At 40.1% G+C, this 26,923-nt stretch overlaps 1 protein-coding gene across 1 annotated transcript in view; it reads right to left on the bottom strand.

Annotated features, from left to right (window-relative positions):
* Positions 1 to 26,923, bottom strand: part of DCST2 (DC-STAMP domain containing 2) — a 568,171-nt gene that overhangs the window by 268,383 nt on the left and 272,865 nt on the right. The window contains exons 9-10 of the mRNA XM_044079285.1: positions 22,381 to 22,548; positions 18,546 to 18,646 (exon numbers count right to left, since the gene is read on the bottom strand). Of these exons, the coding sequence (XP_043935220.1) occupies positions 18,546 to 18,646; positions 22,381 to 22,548 (269 nt within the window). The remainder of the gene's footprint in view (positions 1 to 18,545; positions 18,647 to 22,380; positions 22,549 to 26,923) is intronic.

Below are 26,923 nucleotides of genomic sequence, written 5' to 3'. Positions count from 1 at the left end.
ACACATCGGTTACAGGTAACATCTGGTAATTGAAATAGATACAATAGGCTGGTTGCATGAGTGTGCACACACTTAAAGTAATACTCTGTTAAAGCAACTTTTGATTTAATCACAGCATGCAGTCCTCTTGGGAAGGTGTGTATCAGCATGGCAAATCTTGATTTGCCAATGTTTGCACACTGTCCCTTGCAAAACACCTCCAACTATGTCAGATTGCAAGGGCATCCCCTGTGCACTGCCCTCTTCAGGTCACCCTGCATATATCCTATTGGATGTAGGTGTGGGCTCTGACTTGGTCAGTGCAGAACATTGCATGTGTTCTGGTGAAGCCATCCTTTTCTCGATATGGATGTATGGTTTGGGCCATTGCTGTGTCTGAAAGGTGGGATTCCTCACCATCCAAAGGTATGTGGCAGACACCAGAACATTTTGGAGCCACAAGGGACCAGTGATTGGAATTGTTCATAGTCCCCTCCAACTTGGCTACAGCCCCAGTTCCAGCTTGTGAACAGCAACCCCAAAGCTGGACACTGTCATCCCCATGCTTCATCATGGGGGTGGTGTTGCTGTGGTGATGTGCGTTGGTGATACTGTGCCAAACACACCTGTCAGAATTGTGGCCAATGAGTCCAACTGTGGTCCCATATTACCATAACACATTTTCCCACTTGCTTTTTGGAGACCTGATATATTGTTTTCAGACTTTCACCAGGCGTGGATATTGTTTGGTGTGAGGAACTTCTGCCATCTTCCAACCCTACACTATAGGCAGGACATATGGAGACCATGGAAGGTTGCTGTGACATGTAGTACACCCAGTACTTGCTGGAGATTCCTGCTACTCCTTCACTGTTGCTGTAGGGCTCCTGGCAGCCTCCCTGGCCAGTTTTGGTCTTGTATTTTCATAGACTTTGGTGGGATGTCCACTCCTTTGCAATGTCACTGTAGCCACATATTTTCACCAACTTTTGATGACTACACTATGTTCCATGGTATCTGCAATGCTGTGGAAATGTTTGGGTACCTTTCTCCAGGCCAATACATCTCAAACATATGGTCCCTTAGCAGCTTCATCAGCTCTATGTGAACCATGGTTGTTGCTGTAGCAGGCAACTGGGTATATGTTAGGATAATCCTGGTACAACAGCTGACCATTAGTTGCTATTAATCAAAGAGTCTCTGTAACTGATGGCTGTTGTGTACCCAATAAGATGTACTGCTGTAGTTATATCGAAAGCTGCCTCAACACAGTACTAGCTTCAGCCTGTGCACATATATGCATCTAGGTTGTTGTACTATTGTTATGTGTCATTATTGTTCCCCTAACAGATTTGTTTGCTTTACAATTGAATTGTACAGGTTATAGCTCACAAGAAAGGTTGGCAGTATTCTGAACCTGTCTATTGTGCTCTTAGTACTTTTTTTGGCACAGTTTATGGTTGCTAACGGATAGTGGCGCGTTTTTTATATTTTGTGCCTTTATTAAAGGCACATTATGATTGTGGTTTACTCACAGTTATATTAGTATTGGACCATTGTCTGGATAATATAACAATTTCAATAATTCATAGAAGTGCACCATTGGCTTCATTAGGATTTGGGGTCCGGATTTTTGTTTGGACCAACTTTGGTGGTCCTGTTCTTCATTTGATGTTTGGTTTGCAGAACCTTGTCCACTCTATTTATTTAGTGGTACTGAGCCCATATCTTGGTTTATACAGCCTCTTTCGGGTGGCCTTATTATTATTAAAGGAGTGGCCATCATCCTCTGCATCAACACATCTTTATTAGTAGCCCTTATTGGACGCAGCTGTTGTTCTTATAATAACTGACAGGAATATTTTTAAGCTGCTATTGTCCTGATTAATAATATATCTTGGCTGTCGTGGTGTTTTGTACTGACCATTATTGACAGCTACATAAAAAATCCTTTTGAGCCCATTATCTTACCATTATGGATCTGTCTAGTCTCATCTCTGGCTTAGTGGCTGATCGTGAGGATTTGAGGGCTTTTGGCTTGAACTCAAACAAAGATGGGAATGCAGACCTGTTGGAAAATTGTAACCCTGATATTACAAGTCAATATCTAATTGATGACTTGAATAGATCACTCAGGGTTTTACGAGCAAATGTATGGCATAGTAAGCTTTTTAAAGCTTACCAAACAGCAAATATCACCCCTAGGGGACTAAGGATTAGGATTGCTCCGCATGTGGGTGATGCAGATGATGAACTAACCACACAATGGGCAAAAATTCAACATGAAGCCACAATGTCTTTTGTAGTTGAACTTTATAAATTTCATAATAGAGCTATAGATAAGGGGCTGTCTGAAATCATGATTTTGGCAGATAAGTTAAAAAATTTTGAACAAGAGCCTTCTTTTGAAGGCAAATTGAATAGAGTGGCTCAGGATCTGAAAAAATTTGATGCGGAATTACGGGTACGCAAGATGAAAAAATTTAATAGAGATCAAGAGGATTATTCTCGGGGGAATCCATTTTCTTTTCAATCTAAACATGTGAGGTTTAATAACCCCCCAACATCAGATAAGAAAAGAAAAAGACCCAGATCCATCTTGAGAAAAAATAATCAGAATGTATCTACATCATGCGATGATACATCATCAGGTACTGACAATGAATCCCTAACAGCAACAGGATCACCATTGCCCAAAAGAAGCCAGGGGGTAGCCCCTTTAGGGGGAAACGTAGAAGGGGTGGGCGTAAACACAAAAAGAATACACAATGTACAGGGACTTTTGGAGATGGCATTGGGGAGTTGAATCAAAACCCTGTTAACAATATCTTAAACTTGTCTGATTATGTCTTAAATGATGCACATGTGAAAATCTTGAATAAAGGCCTGAATTTCATTCCAGGTGCCATTATTTCTGAAGAAATGTTTGCACAAGATTTGTCTAGTTTCTGTAGATTGATTAACTTGAAAATGTTTTTTGCAGATTCTGGTGTTAATTGTGAAAAGGATAAATTTACTTATCATGCATCCAATTTCTCACCACCCATGAATGCTGTGGTTCACCAATTTCAAAATAGCATTCTTAAGGATGTTCATTTTCATAGTTCAAGTTTGGCATGGAAATATAATAACATAACTTTTAGTGAAAAAGAAGCCATACTTGAACTTCAGAAAAACAAACAAATTGTAATCACTTCAGCAGACAAGGGTGGGGCAGTTGTAATACAGAATTGGGATGATTACAACAGGGAGGCCCTGAGACAATTATCAGACACAAGATATTATAACCATATGTTACATGACCCTATACATAGATTTAGTAAGTGTATTGGATTGTTCCTCAAAAATGCTTTGGATAGGGGTATAATTTCTAAAGATACTGCATTTCAACTGACAATGAAGGATTGTAATTCCCAATATATTTACTTTCTTCCGAAAGTGCATAAGAACCTTACACATCCACCGGGGAGACCCATAGTGTCGGGAAGAAGATATCTAACCGAACCCCTGTCTTTATTTTTGACTAAATATCTTAAACCTTTGTTGGGTTGTCTTCGGTCAAGACTAAATGACACCACAAGTTTTCTACAAATCATATCTGATGCTCAGTTGGAAGAAGATTGGTATTTATGTACACTAGACGTATGTGCCCTATATACCAACATCCCACACCAAGCTGGCCTTCGGGCCTTGGCATATTGGTTGGAATATTCTGGTTTATATGATGCTTCATTTAACGAATTCTTGGTTGACATGGCCAGATATGTCCTTACTTGCAATGTTTTTTATTATAAAGACAATTGTTACTGGCAAATTAAGGGCACGGCTATGGGGGCTTCTTTTGCCCCCATATCGCTGATCTTTTCATGGCGTATGTGGAAACCAAGTTGATTTATGATTCTACCAGAAATATTTTCCTTCCTGAATTGGACATTTGGAGACGTTACCTTGATGACATCTGGCTAGTGTGGAGGGGTACTGAGTCTAGTTTGCTGGCTTTTGTGCAATATTTGAATAACAATGAATGGGGTCTAGGCTTTACGGAACAACATGATGCCCATAAGATGATTTTTTTGGATGTGGTTATATGTAAACTCCTGATGGTACACTTGAGAGTGAGACATATAGGAAGTTCCCCCAGTACAATTCATTGTTACATGCTACAAGTTTTCATGCTCCCCATATAGCCAACAACATTCAAATCCCAATTCATTAGAGCTAACGGATATGTTCCCAGCATTCCACATATCACAAAAACTCGGAGGATCTTATACACAGGTTTAAACAAAGAGGTTACAAGACAGGGGTTGTAATTAATGCCATGAGTCAGGTACAAGGCATGGAGCGGAGTAATTTGCTTCAATATAAGGATAGAGGGAAGGCCAATACAACACCTGAACCACTCAGATTTACAACTACTTATGGGAGAAACACTATGGGTCTTGTTAACATTATACGGCGTCATTGGAACATTCTACAGAGTGATTCAGAAGTTGCCAGGATTATCCCTGATAAATGTATGTTTTCATACAGAAATGGTAAAAATTTGAAATCTCATTTTAATCACTACAAAATCAGGGATAACAGAGGCAGGAATAAAATACAAACTACTATTTCTGGACACAGTCTGTATGGTTGTTTTCCCTGTGGTCATTGTGTAAATTGTAAATATATGTGTACTACCAAGGAATTTTCAAGCCGTAACTGTTCTAAGGTTTTTGATATTAATATCTTTTGCAATTGTAGTACTGATTGGGCCATTTACTTGGCCACGTGCAAATGTGGTGCATTCTATATTGGTCAAACTTCAAGATGCCTAAGGTTACGTATCTCTGAACACTACAGTAACATTAAACAGAAAAAACTTACTAATGCACTATACAAACACCATTTGTTACATCCCTCAGCAACATTTTTATTCACAATTATTGATGTGATTCAAGGTGACCGTAAAAGTAAAACTGGTTGGCATGATATTTTGAATAGAAAAGAAAAAAAGTGGATCATTAAGCTGGGTGGGCTTTTCCCTCCAGGACTTAATGAATATTTATAATGTTTCCACCAATGGGTGTTTATGCTTACCTATTTAAATGGCAGGAATAACTGTGAATTTTGGATACACTGATGAAGGCTGTGTAATTTACCAGCCGAAACCGGTATGTAGTTTTTCTGCTGTGATGCTTTAATTCTATAATACAGTTTTTTATCACCAAGTGCTGGCTCCATTTGTGTTTTTTACTGGCATTATATCGTTGGGGGCCGTGCATTGCCAACGCGCAGGAAGAGGTTTTTGGGGAGGCTCATTTTTGTATATCACACATACCTGGCATTCTAACAGGTGTGTACACCATTTATTTGCACTGTATACCACTAATTTCCACAATATGACCCTAGTTTTGGGCCTTTGTCCCCCCATTTTGTCAGCCATTGTCCAGGTGTCCTTCAATGACAGGTTGTGAGGGTATGCTACAGATATGCGACATCTCCTGCAAATAGGCCCCTGTCATGACCACCATGATGCAATGCAGTAAACACCACCACAGGTGAACATGCAAATATTGCCAAATGGTAGAGTGTAACAGTTGTGTGCATGGTCACATGTTTTAACTTTAGCATGCCTGAGGTACTGCTGAGCCGCAACAGGGAAACTCCATACTTACTGGGTTCAGGCTGTTGTCCCATGTGCAGACCAGAGGGACCTGTGTAGTTGTGAGGGAGAGGTACTGTCAGTAGATTTACATTAGGCATTGTTACAAGATGAGCACTACATTTCTGCACAGGTACAGTACATGCTATGATACTACACAATTTGCTGTCTTTCACCATAGATGTGCATTTGTGTGCATTACTGCACCCCACCCACTAATCCATTTTGCACTGACATATGCATCTAGAGACTCTGTAGAAGACAGCTTAAATGCTACCTCATTATTTTGATGTGCACTTTGGCCTTACCTGGATGCTTCTCGCCTGTTGCCTGGGTGCCACCCACCTACACAACTGCTGTTTCCTGTGTTTGAGTTTGTGTGGGGGCTACCCCAAGGTTGGCAAGGAGCTCCTCTGTCACCGTAAGTGTGCCCCCCCACTGGTAGCAGTACAGTTCCTCACTACAGCAGCAGCCCTTTGCCGGGTATGATGTATCAGGTCAGTTGCTCTATGCCTGACCTGATCGTATGTGCATCCATGGTGGCCCAACACGTTCACTCTGTAAATGATCTCATCCGACAGGGCAGTCCATTCCTGCAGATTTTGCCAGCTATGACCAGAAAGGATTCCATAATTTAAGATTACAGCTTCTGTGATGGCTGCTGTCTCTGCATCAGTGTAGGTACCTGAAGGACATACACAGGGAAACACTCAGACATTCCCAGAGTTCTTTATAGAGCCAGCACATGCATATGGACTATCATTAGCCACCACTTACAAACACATCATACCCCTGTACCTGGCATTACTGTATGAACATGCAATGTACTCCTGGTCCTGATGTGTCATGTTCCCCCCAGTGAGAGCCAGTACATTCCATAAACCGCCATTTATCATTCACGTTTGTGTAGAGGGATGACAGTAGCCATATTCCTTGCAGATGGGATGTCAATGGTGCTCAGGTTTTGCTTGCATACAGTGGGTAATGGAGCTGGAAGCATATGTCTGGGTTCATGTAGGATGCAGACAGGAATGTTATCCGGCCCCAAGGGGACTTTCTTTTGTCAACTTTGATTAGGCAGTTTGGACCTGATCCATGATGATGAGGGGAGGGGTGTGTGTGCTGTGCATATCCACCTATACTGATGGTGATCCAGGGTGGTGCTGTTTGCCCTAAACCTGTCTGCAGTGGATTGGCTGTAGCTATGATGTGTGTGTATGTGCTGTGATTGACCACCATTACAGGGTGGGTTGGGTTGGTGCCTCTGAGACTGCAGACATATGTGAAGATGGCCTTGTGATTGCCCTTAGTGGATGTGTCCAATTTGTACTCGTAGTTAGCCTTTCAGTAATCCACCTGTGACCTGTTATGCTCATTCAGACAAAGGTTGATATGCCGCCCAGTCGGTGCCTGCTCTTACTTTGCCCTGTACAACAAATATAGCATCACATTATGTGCTTTGTGCATTGCTGCTGTCCAGCAAAGGGGTTTTCTCTACTTTTGTGGAGACAGGTTATACATGTAAGGTATTGCTGAGGCCATACAGCTATGTGGGTGGTCATATATCTGTCTGTGGTAGGCATGGGCACAGGGTCAGAACACAGATGGCCACCTCTACAATTTCAATGTGATACTTATTGCTTATTATTATTAATGCTCATTATACTACCCATGTCTGTGTCAGGGCAATGACACCACCTGTAGCTGTAGAGGTGTAAATTTGTTGGATGCACAGAAACTAAGGGTACACACATGTACAACATGTACAGCTTATTCAAATGGCATTTTGCATCCCATGTCAGTTGTTAAGAGGCAGCCAGGTACACCTACCCATACATACATATGCACAGGTAATACCTGCTATACATTTCTGTTCTATGTCAATATGGCATATTGTAATGACAGTCTTACTGCTCAGTCAGTCATGTCAACCTATTAGGGCAGGGCATCTGTATGACAATGCACATAAATAGTGGGCTGTGGGCTGCAATTAGTGACACTTTCTTCATATTGCTGTAACACACACATATGTCATTTGATAGTGCAGTAGCCTTTGCATTCACAGACATATCCTGGAGGATGTCTAATGCTCATATGGCAGGCAGAGAGGTGAAAGGCTAGGTGTGTGGTAAGGAGGGTAGAAACAGTTAATGTTGTGAGTATGACTGGTTTGGGGACAGAGCTAGCTGATATGGTGGACAGAGGAAAGGTGGATATACTGTGTGTGCCAGAGACCAGATGGAAGGGGTGTACAGCTGTGTGTATTGGAGTCGGGTACAAATAGTTCTATCATGGTGTGTATGGGAGGAACATGGTGTAGGGGTTAACCTGAAGGAATACTATACCAAGAGTGTTTGTGGAGGCAATGAGTGTCGGGTAGAATTATGTTCAGGAGACTGGGAATTGATGGTGTAATACTGACAGTTGTTAGTGCATATGCTCTGTTAACTGGATGTGTGATGGATGAGACAGACATACTTTGGTGTGGTTGGATAAGTGGTGATGCGTGTACCCAAGGGTGAGTGAGTGGTGATTAGAGCAGATTTCAATGGGCATGTTGGTGAAGGGGACAGAGGGGATGCAGAAGTGATGTGTAGGTATGGTGTTAAGCAAAGGAATGCAGAAGGTGAGATGGTGGTGGAGTTTGCAACAGAGGTTGGGCATGAGTGTGGTTAATACATAGTATTACAAGACTGATGGTCATAGGGTGACATACAAGAGTGGAGGAAGATGCACACAGGTGGATTATCTCCTATGCAGGTGGGCCTGTTTGAAGGGGGTTGGTAACTGTAAAGTGGTGATGGGGAAAGTGTAGTTAGTCAGCATGGAAGGTTGGTCTGTGGGATGACATTGGTGATCACGTAGTGGGGGAGGAGTGTGAGGGTGGCACCATGGATCAAATGGTGGATACTGAGAAAGGGTGATTGTGAGGTTGAGTTCAGGGAAGAGTGAAGACAGGCAGTGGGTGGCAATGAAGAGTTAGCAAATATCTGGGTAACTACATTCGAGCTATTAAGGGAGATGAATAGAACGGGGCTTGGTGTGACATCTGCACAGAGGACGAAAGACAAGGAGACCCGGTGGTAGCATGAGGAAGTACAGGGAAGTATACAGAGAAAGATGTTGGTCAAGGAGATGTGGGACTGTCAGACAGATGCAGAAAGTAGACAGGTGTATAGGGAGATGGGATGCATGGCAAAGAGAGTGGTGGCAGAGACTGTGGATGGAGCATCTGAAGGGTTGTATGTAAGGTTGGACACCAAGGATGGAAAATAGGAACTGCACCAATTGGCTTGACAGAGGCATGTTGCTAGGAAGGATGTGCAGAAGATAAGGCTGAGAAAGGATAATGGTGGAACTGCACTCACTAGCAAATAGAGTGTGCCGAGCAGGTGGAAACAGTACTTTGATGGGCTGTTGAATGAAGAGAATGAGAGACTGAAAAGGTTGGATGATGTGGGTATGGTGAATCAGGATGTGCAACAGATTATCAAGGGGAAGTAAGGATAGCTATGAAGAAGTTTAAGAATGGAAAGGCTATTGGTCCAGATGACATACCTGTGGAAGCATGGATGTATTTATGACAAATGACAATGGTCTTTTTAACCAGAATGTTTACTGTAATCTAGGAAAGTGAGAGGATGCATGAGGAGTGGATGAAATGTGTTTGGGTACTGATTATGAGAATAAGGGTGGTGTGCAGAGCTGTAGTAACTACAGAGGCATAACATTGATCAGTCACAGCATGAGGCAATGATAAAGGGTGGTGGAAGCTAGGCTAAGAAGGGAGGTGAGGATTACTGATCAGCTGCATGGTGTCATGCCAGGATAGAGCAGTACAGATGCAATGTGTGCTTTGAGACTTTTGATGGGGACATACAAAGAAGGTTGGACATAGCTGCGTTGTGACTTTGTGGACTTACAGACAGCATATGACAGGATGTCTAGAGAGGAGTTGTGGTATTGTATGAGGTGGTCAGGAGTGGCAGAGGAATCTATAAGAATGCTGCAGGGTATATACAAGGGTAGTATGACAGCAGTGAGTGCTGAATTGGGAGTGACAGGTGTGTTTAAGGTAGAGGTGGGAGTACATCAGGGTATCAGATATGAGCCCTTTTGTATTTGCAGGGTGATGGACAGGTTGACAGGCATGATCAGACAGGAGTCCCCCTAGATTGTGCTATTTGCAGATGACATTGCGGTCTGTAGTGATAGTAGGGAACAGGTTGAGGAGACCATGGAGAGGTAGAGGTATGCTCTAGAGAGGGGAGTAATGAAGGTCAGCAGGACTAAGATGGAATATATTTGTGTGAATAGGAGGAAGGATGGAGGAATGGTGAGGATGCAGGGAGTACAATTTGCAAATGTGGATAAGTGTAAATACTTGGGAACAACAGTTCACAGTAAGGGCGAGTGTGGGGGAGAGGTGACGACATCAGTACTGGCAGGATATGGGTGGTGGGGAAGAGTGTCATGTGTGATTTTTGACAGACAAGTACCATTAAGAGTGATAGGGAAGGTGTACAAGAGGGTAGTGAGACCAGCTATGTTATATGGGCTGGAGACACTGGCATTGAAAAAAGAGCCACAAGTCAGAGCTGAATGTAGCAGAGTTACTGATGGTATGATTTGCACTAGGTGTGGGCTAGCAGTGTCACAGTTGGTATTGTGCAACACGTACTCCAATAGTGGTCATATGTGAGCCATCCTTTCCTGGGGTGATTCAAGGCCCTGAGCTATGTTCTATGTCACTGCAGACAGACACAGTTTCCATAGCCATAGGTTCTGCTCAGCAATTTATCAGTACAGCATGTGTTGTTGAGACATCATATTGTTTGAACTTCCTATTTTCCATGTTTACATACCCCTACTACATTTGATTACAGGCTTGATTGTTTGACATAGCTGTGTTTATTTTTTTCAGTTCAGTTGGTATACTCCATCAGTCTCAGTGTGTGTGTGTGTGTGTGTGTGTGTGTGTGCGTGTGTGTGTGTGTGTGTGTGTCTCTGAGACAGATGTAGGATATACATCTGTTTTGTATAGGCAACATCTTGTCTTTAGTAGGTAATGCTCATGAGCAGCTGATGGCCTGTGCACCAATTGGAGTCCCCCACTTGCTAATTGCATTTGGAACAACTGTGGTATCATTCTCATACCCAATAGCATGGAAACACACTCCTATAACTGAATACTTCATGTGGGCATTGCTGCTTTTCCTTGCCTGGAAGGAGTACTCCATGGAGGTGTGTGACAAACAGCATCACAAAGTGTAGTCGGGAATACCTCTTACAACAAACACTGTGGAGACAGCCCAACAAACTGGGGGAGAATGTTCTAGACATAGGGACAGAATGTAAGTATTGCTGTTATACAGTTGAACTAATGTAAGTTTGACAGGGTTTGCGTGGATATGACTGCTCTGCATGAATTTAAGTCTGATAGTGTTATGTGGTTGACATAACTTCCAAATGTAGGGCTATCCGCAGACTGGCCAGAGTTTGGACTCTTATATTTGGTGTGTTACTCACACATTTTTTGGTCTTGGAAATTCAGTAGCATTCTTTGAGGATTGCAGTCAGTAAACGGTAACATCATGTGTGTTTCTGACTTCACATCCTTCAGAACAGATATATTATAACAACCCTGTTACACCAGCAACTTTCTCAGTTTATGACAGCAATATGTCAATAATGTCCCTGTGTTCGGGTCTCTGCCCCACATATGTCAGGCTTTGTCCAGATTACATGCTGTAAGAGGTGTATAGGTGTAGTATATCATTATATAGTGACTTCATTCCAGATATCATCCCAGTGATGTACCAGACTGCCAGACATGTTACGTGTTTAAGGCCTTATATATGAGGATGAAGCCTGGATGCTCTGTGGGACTCTATACAGTTGATAGGACTGTGTATTTCTGGCAATTGTTGACAGACTCTCAGGATTGTGTAGCAGTGTATTGTGACTGTGTTATTTGGCCTGTATAGGGGGGGGTAGATGTAAGTGCTGAGGGTCCTTTTCTATCTAACTTTGCGTGCTGCTCCAGCATCTGGTGCTCTAACAGCTGTATATGTTTGTAGAAGCAGACTGGGACGTCCCATACCACAGTCAGGTGTCGGACTACACTGTGAATTGGGCCAGTATATATGGGGGTAGTGTGTGAGTGGCAAACATGCTGATGATTTTGTTCACACAGTCCATATATTCTACTGTTTCTGTGGCTTACCGGTATGTCACTTTGAATGTGGTGAGATTGCTTCTGGGTATGCACTTTCATGCTGGTGTCTGTTGGTCAATGCTGTTATATCCCTGTAGTGCCTGATATATTTGCAATTACATGTGTATTCCCCCATAGCAAAATTTGGTTTGTGCTGTGTCAGTCTGCCTGTAGTTTAGACAGTTCTTGGTGACATGCCTAGCAGCTCAGTATAGTTTCCCTACTGTGATGTTATGTCCCGATATTTATCAGATGTACTGTTGCCTGGCCCCCATACATGTTGTGTATGTCTGATGCATCAGTGGGATGAGGTGAAGATATATGTCAGTGAGTAGTGGGGAGTAATTAGGTTTTGGTCTTAGGCTATTCCAGTCAATATATGGTACAACAGACAGGAGGGTGTTACTGCATCAACTGTGTCACCTTATCAACTCCAGTATTTATATCCCCCCAGTCAGGCTTGGTCCAGATGTGTTGCACTAAGGGGTTCTGAGCATACCTCTCAACTGGCCAGATTGTTTCAGACTGTCCAGGATTATTGCTCATATGTATGTTCTGTTCCACAGAATCATTATTTTCATTTCTGTGGTAAATCACTGTGATGATGTCAGGATTTCTGTCTGTAAATGATGACATACATTTCAGTTTCATAACTCACATCCTTCTGGACATGTATGCTGACACAAACCCTGTTACTGTAGGAACATTCTGCATTTATTACTGCAGTACATACATTATGTCCCTGTTCTTGGAACACTGCCCCCCCCCCCCATTTTGACAGCCTTTGTCCAGAATTATTGCACTAAGAGGTGTAGAGGTATGGGGCTGGGTATGACTCCACTACATGTTATGGGTATATATATATATATATATATATATATATATATATATATTCCTTTTAGATATAGCTATACTGATATATATATATATATATATATATATATATATATATATATATATATATATATATATATATATGTATATTCCTTTTAGATATAGCTATACTGATATATATATATATATATATATATATATATATATATATATATATATATATATATATATATATACTATATATATATATTCCTTTTTCGATCTCTATACATATGTTTATATAACACTATATATGTATATATTCTATACGTATTTGTTTTATATGTATAGCTCCATATAGCTGATGTATATACTTTTTAATATTTATCTATCACCATACACATCTATATGTGTATATTTATATATACTAAACATGACTGATTCCACAGTGCTTGTTCCCTACTATTCTATACCTGTACTGAATGATATAGTTGAAAAAACAGCATTCATTATTACATCTCAGAAGGTATCGTGGGAAATTGCTCTGACTATGGTGTAGAGGATCCTGGGTTTAAGACTTGACAGGGCTGATTATTTTGTTGCTGGACAGAACAGTGGCTGATGGAGACAGGGTGATTAAGGCAGCTTTAACCAGTTGTAAGCAGGTTTGTGCAGATTTGCACAATGCTAAGCGATGCCAATGCATGGTTAAATGGGAAACTGCTTAATCTGTGCAGGCATCGCTTAGCATTGTGCAAACTTGCTTACTGCTGCTTATTGCAGCTTACTTCCACTTACCCTTGCTTTAATTTCTTTAAAAAAAAAGAAAAAAGGGCGATAGGAAAGTGGTGAAAAAGGGGGCACGCAGACGGAAAAGCAATGTGACAGATAGCTAGGGATGTGCAGGACAAGTGTAGGGATGGTCCATAGCTGTCCATTTACGATACAGCAACAGCTGTGCATTTGTACAGATTTTGGAAGTGAATTTGGACACTCAAACCCATACGAGAGGGGTAAGGACAACAGTAATGTGTTGTTAAGCCAGTTAGACCAGATTACATGTGTCCAGTGCACACATGTGCAAAATGGACAGCTATGTATGGAGTGACATTTTTTGTGGGAACAGATTGCCCTTTTTCTTTTTTTTTATATAAGGTGAGAGTGGGATGTTGGGGAAGGATAGTTGGTATATTTGAGGAGTAGGTTAGGTAGAAAAGCAAACAAGACAGACAAGACAACAGACAGGGGTGGTATATGACACATGTGGGGGGTAAACACCTTGGACAGACAGAGAGGTTGCAAATTGGATGCCCACGAGCCCCCAAATGGATACAGTGGGACTGAGGTCCCCACCTATAAGTAGTCACCACTGTGCACTCATAGAGTGTGTGTGTGTATGTGTGTGTGTGTGTGTGTGTGTGTGTGTGTGTGTGTGTGTGTGTGTGTGTGTGTGTGTGTGTGTGTGTATGTGTGAGTGTGCTGTTGCCATACTCTGCCTTGATTTCTATCGTTCACCCTGGGTATTGGTGGCAGTGACCACTAGCTGTGACAGCGTGACACATGAGGAACATTTCTTGGAGGAGACTACTTGGTGTATGTACTTATTTTGCTGTCATTTACAGCCTTGGGGTTGGACAGTGGGTATTGTACAAAGTGTATAAGTACAGCCTTTTACAGCTAAAATATACCTTTTCTTACCTGGCAGACCTGTGGAGGAAATTACTGTTAACACTACCTGACTGTTTCTACACATATTCACATATTCCTGGGTAAAATTATGCATACAGCTTACTACCACTCCTGGGATTCAAACCATGCCTGTTTGTGCAAAAAATACAAGTTTGTGCTTCATCAGAATGAGCTATTGTGAAACAGCTGTCTCATATTTGACTGTTTTCTGCCTAATATTCTCTTGGTTGTATAATCTGACCTTGAAATTCTGACATTCATGCATGGCAAATAGTTCTTATACGGTGTATTCATACTTTGACATAACACAGTCTGGAAAACACTGGTTAACACAACATTACTATTCAGGTATCAGATCTTGGTGCATGGAACATTTCATATAGTTAATCTCCTGTTTTACAGCTCCACAGTCTTTGTCAGATGATCCTTGATTATTTAATGCTTTCAGAGCTATAGTTGCTGTGCAGAAACTGTACACATTTCGATTCATATCACCACATACCAAAGTAAACACAATCAGTCCGGGGTTTTGACTTTTATTGACAGGTACTGATACTTTTATTGATACATACCCTGTATGTCACTATTACTCTGCTAATGTCTCATTTATTCAGTACAAACCATACCCATTTTTAAATACTGACAGGTGACATTCTACTCCTTTCTATTTATTTACCCTGAATACTACAAGCTAGATTTGTACTCACCAGCCTTGCAACGCAGCCTTAGCAGCCTGATGGTGTGAGTGTTCACATTGTCAGCCCTCTCATCTGCAGCTGTACAGGAGATAGAGAAACATTTATGCATACCTATCCATCACATACACAGGCTGGACTTTGGAAAACACTTATTGATACTGATACTTACACAAGTCTGGGACATTCCTCGCCCATGCATCTTGGACCCACTGGTCCAACAGCTCACTCTTGCTATGCTTCAAGTCAGTAAAGTGGTGCCGGACCTGCTCACCAGTCTGAGGGATGCCAGTGGCACTGGTGGTCCCAGGCCTCTGCTTTGTATTGGGAGCCCTGGTACTGGTCCTTCAGCAGTCTCCCTTCATGGTCATCTACTAGGAGTCCAACCTTGACCCTGGACTCCTGAATGCCCCAGCACTGCACCTAAACGTCCACACCATCACCAATGCCAGCCATAGTGCCTGCAATAATGAGCTACAACTGGTTATAGGCTGTAATTCCTGTCTGTGAGGTTTAAATAATGCTGATTTCCACACTTTGCTGTGATTGGACAGTTTTGAATATGCTGAGCTAAGCTAAGCAATGGGCAAACCCACTTAGCACAGATAAGCATTGCTTAAAGGGGTATCTGCTTACCAGTGTGCAAATCTGCTTAGCTGTGCTGATTATTGCTAAGCATACAAAGTTAAGGAATGCTTATTCTGGCTAAGCATAGCTGTGCAGAATTTAGCATTGCTCAACTTTCATTTTATGGACTGTCAGGATTGTGGGGTTCATTCCTTCTTAGTGACATCTTATGATATGTATGTTTCCCTTCCATAACATCCCCTTATGTGCTTTCATTACATTATATTCTTTTGTGGCATACTGTATGGGACACTTGTGTTTATATGGGGGTTACACATCTGTACTACACTGACACCTCACATTTGGACCTGCTACCCAACCTGGTTAAGAAATATATATTATTCACTACCTATTTATGAAAAAGATACTTTTAGTGCTGTTTTCACATATAAAATGCATGGACTGCATTGGGGCTTGAACCATGAATAACTACATGCTAAGCAAACACTCTAACCACTACACTATTTCACTTTGATCAGCTTTGCTGTATGTTTTCATTTAGCTCCTTCGGATGTTTAAGCTATGCTATACACAGCTGCATGATGCACACACCCACTCATCTATGCTTAAACTTTATTGGGGATGCAAAACAAAATAAACATGCTTTATTTTATTTACTTTAGGGATGTGCACATTGCTTTCTGCATCTTAGGGTAGGACATCTGGACAACTACATCATACAGGGGGTATTATTTTACATATTCCTCTCAGGAACATGCTTACTTATTTGGTATGCCAGCATGTACACTGGCATACCATTGTGGATATTATCTGTGCTGGACCATTATGGGGGCTGTGCTTCTGTGTGTATTCTAATGTATTTTGTCCGCGGTCACTGTTATGTTGTGATAACAGTGTCCGTGGACGTTGTTGGCTGCTTTAAGAATTGCCATACCCACTTGTTCACGGATCATGCAAGTGCAGGTTGTACAGCAGCTCGCCTTCATGAATATGCAAGGCACGCTGCTGTGCTGCACTGGCACAATCTGCTCAATGCAGGAATAGCACTATTACTGCATGGAGTATGATGCATCCCAGGGAATCAATAATGGCAGACATTAATGTTTCATATTTCTTATTGTTCAGAAAGTGCATGTTGATGCAAAACCTATTGTTCCATTACATTTTGAGTGAAATAGAGAAATATTTAAAAACTGTACTTGATTGCTGGATCTTGTCTTCCTATTATTTTTAGCTCCGCTCATAATTCTTGTGCAAAGAAACTGAGAGCTGTGAGCATAGACGGCATCCACCATAACACCACTAGAAGATGGTAACAGCTTTAAAGGCTGTAAATCACTTTGTACTGCCACACACAAAAAGCCAAAATTAAGTATTTAACAGCTTTTAAAGCTTTTTGTATGTCACAGGTAAACTTAGCTTTTGGACAGTGTCCATATGGCAGCATTGTTTTATGGTTTACCTATAAAAGTTCAACAATACCTTCTTTAGCTCACAATTTACTGACAGTATGATTTTGAAAATGGGGATTCAAAAAAACCTTTAAAAACAGAAAAAAAAGCTTTTTTTTGCAGAAGGGCAAGCTCCCCTGCACCCTGCAAAAATTATACATACCAACTCCACAGTCTCACCACAATGGGGAAAACAGGGAAAACAATCTGAAAAATGTAATTCCAGCTCACATAATACATTATACAGTGGTAAAACTCACCGTGATTTAATATCCTCGCATTGAAGACGCACAATAGTAGACTCAGAGATGACTTATAGGTAGAATCAGTTAATACTTATATGTTTTACAGCACTCAAAGCAGTAAAGCGCTTCATGTTAGTACACTTTTTTCTCTGTTGCTAGTAATACATTAGAGAAGCTTAATTTCCACGTGCTATAAAAAATTATGATCAGGCTTTTCCACTCAAAATTACTTTTTATGTGTTCTGACATGAATGTGAAGATTCACCTCTCAAAATTCACTTAGTTCTACTCTTGAGATGAATTTCGATATCCATGTCTCAAACACATAACAAGATGGTTATGATCAGAAACCTGACCATACTCCTCTCTGCTGTGTTGAAGGTTACCTTAAAATCAGCTCTCCATTTTGCAGCCCTGTGTATATAGGTGTATATGTAATATATATATATATATATATTACATATACACCTATATACACAGGGCTGCAAAAATGGAGAGCTGTGTATATAGGTGTATATGTAATATATATATATATATATATATATATATATATATATATATATATATATGTGTGTGTATATAGGTGTATATGTAATATATATATATATATATATATATATATATATATATATATATATATATACACACACATATACATATATTATTAGGAATATATAGATCTGAAGACAGGCAAAAGTAAAGAGACACATACACCAGGCCAACTTGCAACTCAAGGCTTTACTGAAGAATAATATTACTCTAAGTCACATGACTCACTTCATTTTATGCTAGGGTTCTTAAAGGAAGATTACACTAATCATTTATTTTTCATGTGACACCATGTTTTCATGCAGCTTTGTTACCCTGACTATGATAGTAATGCATATATTAGTCTTTACTCAAGTCAGTTTTGAGTCATAATAGTAAGCACATAAGTCTACAAACAATAAATCATGTTTAATCAATAAAGTTTTACAGAATATGTGGTAATTATGGAAACTACTAGAAAATATTAAAGACACATTCAATGTGTAGGTAGCAGAGCATTTCAAAACAATTACATGATTGATATTCTGAGATCAGTCATGATTTCATAAAATGGTCATAATGACATCTATCCAAGCAGTGAAGATGGGTAAAACATCAATCTTCCTAAGAAATCTGGATTGCTGATGTGTCAGCCACTAATCCTTGGTGTATAAGGTTTATAAATTTCCTCACCTGCTCTCGGGATGGGTAATAGGATGCACAAATCACTCTCCTCAGTCTTGCAATATGGCTTCCGAACATGACTATGAAAAAGGATAACCCATACAAAAATCCTAAAAGATGAGCAAAAGTCAAGTTCAGCATCTTATAACATGCACATATTTGTGTTTACATATGTATGTCCACACACATAAACACACAGACATACATATATATGTTTTGAAAGAATATGGTCTTGTATTTGTGTGCCAGTATGTATCTGTATAATGTTTTACCACTAACTTCTCCTTAATGTCAAAGTAGACACTGATATTTGTCAACCAGGACATTAAAAACTGTATCTGTACCCATTAGCCATGAACATCAAAGCTCATCACACTGTCATAATATGAAACTATGAGTTGCGTGTCCCCCACCAGCACTACTGCAATGAGTTTCTTGTGACTCAACCTACAAAATTTCAACAGTCAAGCTATTCTAGTCAAATGCATAATTGTCATACAACACTGAGTTAATCTGAGCTTTGTCACCAGAGGAGCTAAGCACATATCAAAATACAGAAAAAAAATCATAAACAGCCTTTTGTGGATCAAGAACAAAATAAATTTAGGTGCTGTTGGAACTGGCTGCACATTTGAGTACTCTCTCGCTTGCAAAGCTGCTTAATGCTTTATCTGTATAGTATATCACTTAGGTAATCTAGCATGAAGTGAAGGCTGTATGTATGTATATGTATGTTTATATTCATGTGTAACTGCAGATATCTCAGTTTGGTTCCATGTCTTGTACAAAATTGTCAGGAATTCGGCTTCTATTTGCAATCAAAAGAAAGCCAAAAACAGAAAATATGGATGGGAATTCAGAAAGGTTACTGCTAGAGGTAAGCCCTTTTTACCACTGTCAGTTAAAATTTCTAATTAAATAAAGCTCTACCGCAGTGATGTACCATAAAGTGGTGCAGTAATGCAATGGGCTGTTTGTGTGGCATACCGCATATGCTAATAACACATTACAGGGGAGCAGCCTATGCTAATTACTCATGTGATCCTCCTCCAGAAATGCCTACAGTAAGGCATTTGCACAGCCAAGCTATTCAGATAATCATGCGGCTGCTAAGTTACCTTGGCTGACTGTGTTATTGAACATGGCCAAAAGCTTGCATTCACGCATTGTTTCCAAAGTGTGAGATCACATTACAGATAAGTGCCAGTGAGTTTAGGGTCTCAACAGTTTAGGGTCTCAGCAGCATTGCATGATTTGTGTGTGTGTCTGGCTGCATGTGTGTATATGCATACATTTGTGGGGGGCTGTCATACCTCAACACTCTCATAAACTGATAAGCAAATGCAGCAATATTAGTGAGGAGGGAAACAGTAAACACCACGGATACTTTGTATACCATGATGTAAATGGTACTTAAAAAGTTTAAATGCTGTGCACTCTACACTCACACACAGCTCCTTAGCAGAGTGTTAGTCCTCTACAGCAACACTGCACTCTAGGGAATACTCATACCATATAATCTGCTGTCTTTGAAAAAAGTTAAAGTAAAACGGGAAGCTTAAAACCCTGCACCCTTGACACAGAAAGCAGTTTATCAAGCAGGGGCCTTAACCCTCTATAGCAAATGAGGAGTTTGTCTTAAAGAGTATATTTTACATAATAAGAAGTATGAAACTCGTATGTCTGATGTTATTCATTGATTCCAATAGTTCATGAGTTATGAAGCAGCATCAGAAATGTTTTGTAAAATCAGGAACCATTTAGGGAGATCAGGGTGTGTCCATGTGGAGGAAGCTTTGAGAAAAAGCCAGGGGAACACTAGATGATACCAAGGAGAATTTTTAAACACTTGGACTCCCATAAAAATGTTAAAAAAGCAACAGGTCAAGCATCATGATGCATTTTACAAACAACAGGTAGAATGGAACCCTAATGTCTGGCATTATTGACTGACTGTAAGATTCTGTGATTTACAAGGACAGTGACAAAAAGAAGTTACATTAAGGGCATTCTGTCATCTCAGAGATAGGTAAGAAGTATGCTGGAGTGTGTGTGTGTGTGTGTGTGTGTGTGTGTGTGTGTGTGTGTGTGTGTGTGTGTGTGTGTGTGTGTGTGTGTTTGTGCATCTGTGTGTGTGTGTGTCTTTGTGTCTGTGTATGTGTGTGTGTGTGTGTGTGTGTGTGTGTGTGTGTGTGTGTGTGTGTGTGTGTGTGTGTGTGCGTGTGTGTGTGCGTGTGTGTGTGTGTATGGATGTGTCTTTGTGTGTGTGTGTCTGTGTATGTGTGTGTGCGTGTGTGTGTGTGTGTGTGTGTGTGTGTGTGTGTGTGTGTGTGTCTTTGTGTCTGTGTGTGTGTGTGTGTGTGTGTGTGTGTGTGTGTGTGTGTGTGTGTGTGTGTGTGTGTGTGTGTGTATGGGTGTGTCTTTGTGTGTGTATGTGTGCATGTGTGCATATGTGCGCGTGTGTGCGTGTGTGTGCACGTGTCTGTGTGTGTGTGCGCGCGCGCGCGTGTGTGTGTGTGTGTGTGCTTGACTGTGTGCATGTGTGGGGGACATTGAAAGAAGAAGGGTGCCTGTGCCAATGTGATACATGGGCAGTCAGTGGTGCTTATTACAGGAAAGTGCTGCTTTGCACTTACAGCAATTACAGGCAGTTCAGAGACATGCAAATTAGCCAAATGTCTTTTTTTCATTGCTGCTAGCATATCTTTGAACAATATTTTCCACAGTCATGGAAACAATCCCTTTTGGCCACAACTCTTACTGCCAGTAGTGGGCTTCTTTCAGAGTCACTTAGAAAAGTTAGTGCAATTCAAATTGTTGCAATTCAAATTTGGGTTTCCTGTTGGGAGAAATTTCACCTATCCTTCTCTGGCAAGCTTTATCTTTGCATCCTTTTAATGAATATAATTGGGTCCGATGTTGCTGCTGTTTATAGAAAGGATCAGTTTCTTTGCAATGGCCTCATTCTTCAAAAATGTATTTTGTACTCGGTGATGCTTTATTGCCCTTACAGTTTTATTTGAAGGTTTGTAAGCCTGTATATATGCATGTGTATTGTCTATGAATTTACATATATATTTACACACACACACACACACACACACACACACACACACACACACACACACACACGCACACGCGCACACACATATATAACTTGCATTTTTCTCTATTTATGCATTATAAATTCATTTTCTGTGATTAAGTATTAATGTTAGAATGTGCTTTTTTCTGTGTAGTGTATGTGTGTGTGCGTGTGTGTGTGTGTGTGTGTGTGTGTGTGTGTGTGTGTGTGTGTGTGTGTGTGTGTGTGTGTGTGTGTGTGTGTGTGTGTGTGTGTGTGTGAGAGATACTTCTTAACTGTAAAGATTTTCAAAGAATATCCAGATTTTTGCCTCATATTTTTGGTCTGTTCCTCATAAAATTTGTGGTTTTCTGGATTTTTGTGGCCAATTAGTGAGGACTGAATTCAATATATAATGACAGGCATTTGAGTTTCAGACATCATATCCTTCAGAAAATGTGTGATAACACAAGCCCTTTTATTCTAGCAACTTTCTAAGATTATAAGAGCAATATTTAAAACTTGTTCCTATTTTTGGGGCTTTGTCCCCCCATTATTTTGGCTTTGTCCAGATTTTATGTGTGTGTGTGTGTGTGTGTGTGTGTGTGTGTGCGTGTGTGTGTGTGTGTGTGTGTGTGTGTGTGTGTGTGTGTGTGTGTGTGTGTGTGTGTGTGTGTACCTTTAAGTTGCCCATATGCATTTGAGGGCTCTGTATAGATTTGTGCAGTGCTTGTCTGACATTTTGTTACATGAAGTTGTCCATGAATTAAGTTTAATTACCAATAATAAAGTAGTAGTTGTAGTCTGGTTCTACTGGATCTAAGACGCATTTCTTTGACAAAACGCTGATATTCCCTTTCTGGAGTACATCAAATGATGCTACAAGATCGCGATAGATATCAGACGCATATCCTTCTCCATCCACAGAAATTGTTAGCATAACTGGAGCTAGAAGATTCAAATAAAACAGAATTAACTTGCACAGAAGAACTGCTGTGGTGTTGTGTCCTCAGTCCAGTACTGCCTCAAGTGTGCAATGAAAGGAACACATGAGAGATTATGAAAATAAACTGATATACTCCTCAGACACAGCAACTCAGAAGTTTGGAAGTTTGTTTCTTTTTAGTTATAGTAATGTCTGTTAAATGGCACCAGTTAAGAAACTGCAAAAAAATGCAAAAATGAAAAAAAAATGGCAATTAAGCTGATACAGATGTGTAAGCTAAAGCAGCTGTGTATGTTAAGAATGAGAAACAACTGTTTGTTAGTGCCAAAAACTTTATTGGTTGACGTATATGACAAAGTTGATTACCACTCAGGATATTTATGCATTGATGAATGGATGTGGTTTAACTTACTTATGTAAAATAGGGCTCTAAATATCAGATTGGAAAATCATAGACATTCTAAATAAATGACAGCATTACAGACTTGGTGTTAAAACTTATTAAAATATAGTTACAAGGCAGTCTCTCCTGTATTATAATTGTTTACAACCTCCTTGTCTGTATAGTATTATTATGACACCAGAAAAAGGCATAAATAAAAATTAAACTATAAAACTACATGTTATACACTGGCAGCAAAGCTGTCTTCCTAGATTAAGAGATAAATAAATAAAAACATTACTAATTAGGATCCAAAAGCAATATGAATATAATTTATGAAATGTTCTGAATCTCTATAAGGTCACACAAATGACTGAATCACACTTTCATGAAATGAAGTTGAGGTATTAGAAATCTTATCACTAACCCACGGTGCACTGTCTTTGGAGTAAGTTGCAATAACTGCATGGTGCAAGGAAGAAGACCACTGCATGCCCCCAGAAAAAGGAAACACATTTTAAATATATTTGGGGGTGGGGCTTTCATGAAGGTATCACAATGTGTTCATCTCCATGTATACATCTCAGTACCCTTTTGATATTCAGCAACCACCCTAACATGATGATGAATGGTGCTCTAACACAAAGACGTGCAGCACTGCACAGGGCTGGCCCCATGGGCACGCTGAATGCTAAATATCGAAAGTAAAAATTACAAAAAGAAATAAAAAATTTAGAATGATGAGTTTATGTAGGGGGCAAGCCCTTCTGCACCCCCACCTCTGCAATTTATATATACCAACTCTGAGATAGCACAACAGAGAGAAAAGGGAAATTCCCATTCTTTGCTACACAGTGATCTTGCACACATACAGGTCTGCAAATCCAGCATTACTAATGTCTGATATTCTGAATGTTCAGCATTAGTGACAACTTATACACACACACACACACACACACACACACACACATACATATATATATATATATATATATATAGAGAGAGAGAGAGAGAGAGAGAGCTAACGTATGCACTAACTATAAAATGCAGTATAGATAAATATGTCATACTTACTTGAAACTACCCTTAGCCTCATGAGTTTCAGCATTATGTGATATAAAAGATTTAAGTCCTTTGCACCTGGTAAATGATTTATTCAACAGTCACTAAGCATTTCATGTAATAAGTAGGGAAAGAATATTCTAACAGCATACTAAGGACACAATTCAGAGATACCCTTCATATAACATCCATATGGTATAATATGACCGATATGGAGGACATCTCATTCATCTGACCCACACATACATGATTCAAAAACAGAATTATGTATCTGTCTGGAAGCAATTCATGTACAGGACTGTGAAATGAATGATGTGGTAAGTTCTCAGTTTGGAATTCTCTTGAAAAGTACTCAGAATGACAGTGGCTCACAATGTACAAAGCAGAATGAGAGTAGTACAGTACACAACATGTTTGCATTTGGAACCCTTCAGAGGTGAAGGTTCTGTTCAAAAGGGTGGATGCCACTTGTGAAAGTTCAAACCTAGGGGCTGTACACAATACTTTCAAAATAGGTTGCACATATTCAACTTAGGTGGTACAAGGTATTGCAAACTGTAACCCACACATAACGGGTATAGGTAATGTCAGGATAGTGTCATCACTAAAGATACATAGCATTGTAAGTTTTGTACCCCAGTGTAATGGACTGGGGTACTGTTCAAGAAGAGGATGTGTCAGCTTAGAAGGTACACAGAGTATAAGCTGTCTCTCCTGTAATACATGAAAATAGTGTCCACATAAGTAGTGTGTCAGTTTAGGGGGTACAAAGGAGGGAAACCTATGTCCCAGCATACAGAATGCGCAGGTAATATTCAGAGAAGGGGTGTTTTCATCAAAAGGGTTTCATAGAAATGTAAGCTGTACCCCCACATGGAATGAGTGCACTATATTCAGAGTGAGGTTATGATTAAGTAGTAGCAGTGTAAGCTGTGTTCTTTATTATAATGGGTACAAGTAATGTTCATGAATGATGTGTTTTATCTTAGAAGGTTATGGCACTGCAGGCTGCACCCCCCCCCATATACCTGGTACAGTTATTGTTAAACGAAGGGGTACTTCATCCTAATGGGTGCAAAGGGTGCAGGTATTCTTCAGGGAAGAGATGTTGCACATTAGTGTAAATGGTATCCCAACATATAATGTATGCAGATAGTGTTCATGGGGTGTTGCATCTTGGAGGGGGGTGCACAATAGTATAAGCTATGCTATTTCATGCAATGGGTGCAAGTAGCATTCATTGATGTGTGTGCTTTTGTAGGAGTGTATAACAATGCAGGTGGTATACCTCTTGTAACTGGTGTAGATAGTGTTCATTGGGAAAATGTGTCATCTTATTGGGTACGCACCATTGCAGGATGTAATCATGTATGGAGCAGGTTACATCCTGGGACTTTATCTAAAAGGGATGATGCTAAATTATTTATTTTAATACTCAAATGCACAGTGGAAGGTTCTCTTTGGCCAAATGAACAATGGATGTTCTATTGAATTACATAATTGGTGGGCTATGCCAAGCAAATATAAAGAATAGTGTCTTCGACAGATGCTTGTAATTACAACATGGTGAACAAGGCAATATTACAACTTTATTATATCAGTGGGGAAACAGAATTGGGGAATATTACTACAAGAGAAAACATCACCCACATGAGTGAAGCCTGCTGTAAATTACTTTACCCTGAGGGAAAGAATGTTGTCCAAGTGATGGCATAATTCATAGTAGATCATTATCTGGTTATTATGCTGAAGGATATGTAGGTTTGGCTTACAAAACATAAGCCTACTATGAAAGAGCTACCTACTAGAAACATGAAAGATCTACCCATCCTGGTTTAGGTGGACTGTCATATGAAGCACTTCCCATCCCAAGGCAAAGCAAAGCCTCAGGTGGGAAGAAATAACCAGAACAGAAAATTCACATGACAGAAGAAGATTTCAGTGGAAATCCATTGCTATGGGTGCAGAAAAAAAGGGAAACCTATCAAGGTTGTGTGCTATATAACACCAGCTGGAACTAAGACTATGGATTTGGAGGATGATGTACAATTTTTGAAAGAGACACATGTGAACTACATTTATCTGTCTTATTTGATATTGGCAGACGTCACACTTTACTTAGAAATCTAAGTCTTGCAGAATGATAATTATCCCATAGGTACTTTTTCTATGTTAGATGTTGTCCTCCTCCATTAATTTGAATCTTTGTTAGTACAAATCTTCTGTCTTTGTTTTCTTTGAGGCCTTATTAAAGTATCATAGAGTGCAGTGTGAAAGCAGTTATATATGCAGTGTTAGTCATAGTCATACTTTTGCTTTTATTTGGCCTTTCCTTTATTTGTTCTAGGATGTAGATGTGTTTCAGGCCTTCATAGTGTGGTACTGCATGGGAAAATTATTCAGCTCTTAGATATGAAGAGCTTGCTGTGTCTCCAGTTTTAACACTGCTGAGTTGAATGGTAGCACAGAAGACATACACGTGCATCAATGTATTTTTCTGCATTGTATGCAAAGCCTTGGGCCTAAGCTCCATCCACACACATCAACAGTTACCTATATCTTTGAACACATATGTTCCCTCCCATCAGCTACACTTGGAGGCAAGGTATTTAAGCACAAATCACATCTGTAGAATGTCTTCTCTGCTGTCTCTCTCTCTCTCTCTCTCTCTCTCTATTCCGCAGTCCTACTAACAGTACTCTAACACATTCATAGACACATGCACTCTTCTACCAATGCATCCAAACTATTTTATAGCCTTTCAAATTCATAAACCCCTTTTGATTAACACCCCCTTTAAAAGAAGGGAATAAAACAGAACAAAAGAAGGAAAGAAAGAAATTGTAAACTGCCCATCATACATCATGTTGCTTTTCTCCAAGTGTAGTTTCTGCCTATTTTCCTGCACTATCTTGGACTTCTTCAAGTTAAAG

Source organism: Protopterus annectens, chromosome 8.part0, assembly GCF_019279795.1.
Source record: "Protopterus annectens isolate FY-2018-M chromosome 8.part0, PAN1.0, whole genome shotgun sequence".
Classification (NCBI taxonomy): Eukaryota; Metazoa; Chordata; order Ceratodontiformes; family Protopteridae; genus Protopterus; species Protopterus annectens.
The sequence above is the reverse complement of the archived record's forward strand: the minus strand, read 5'-3'. Positions and strand labels throughout refer to the sequence as shown.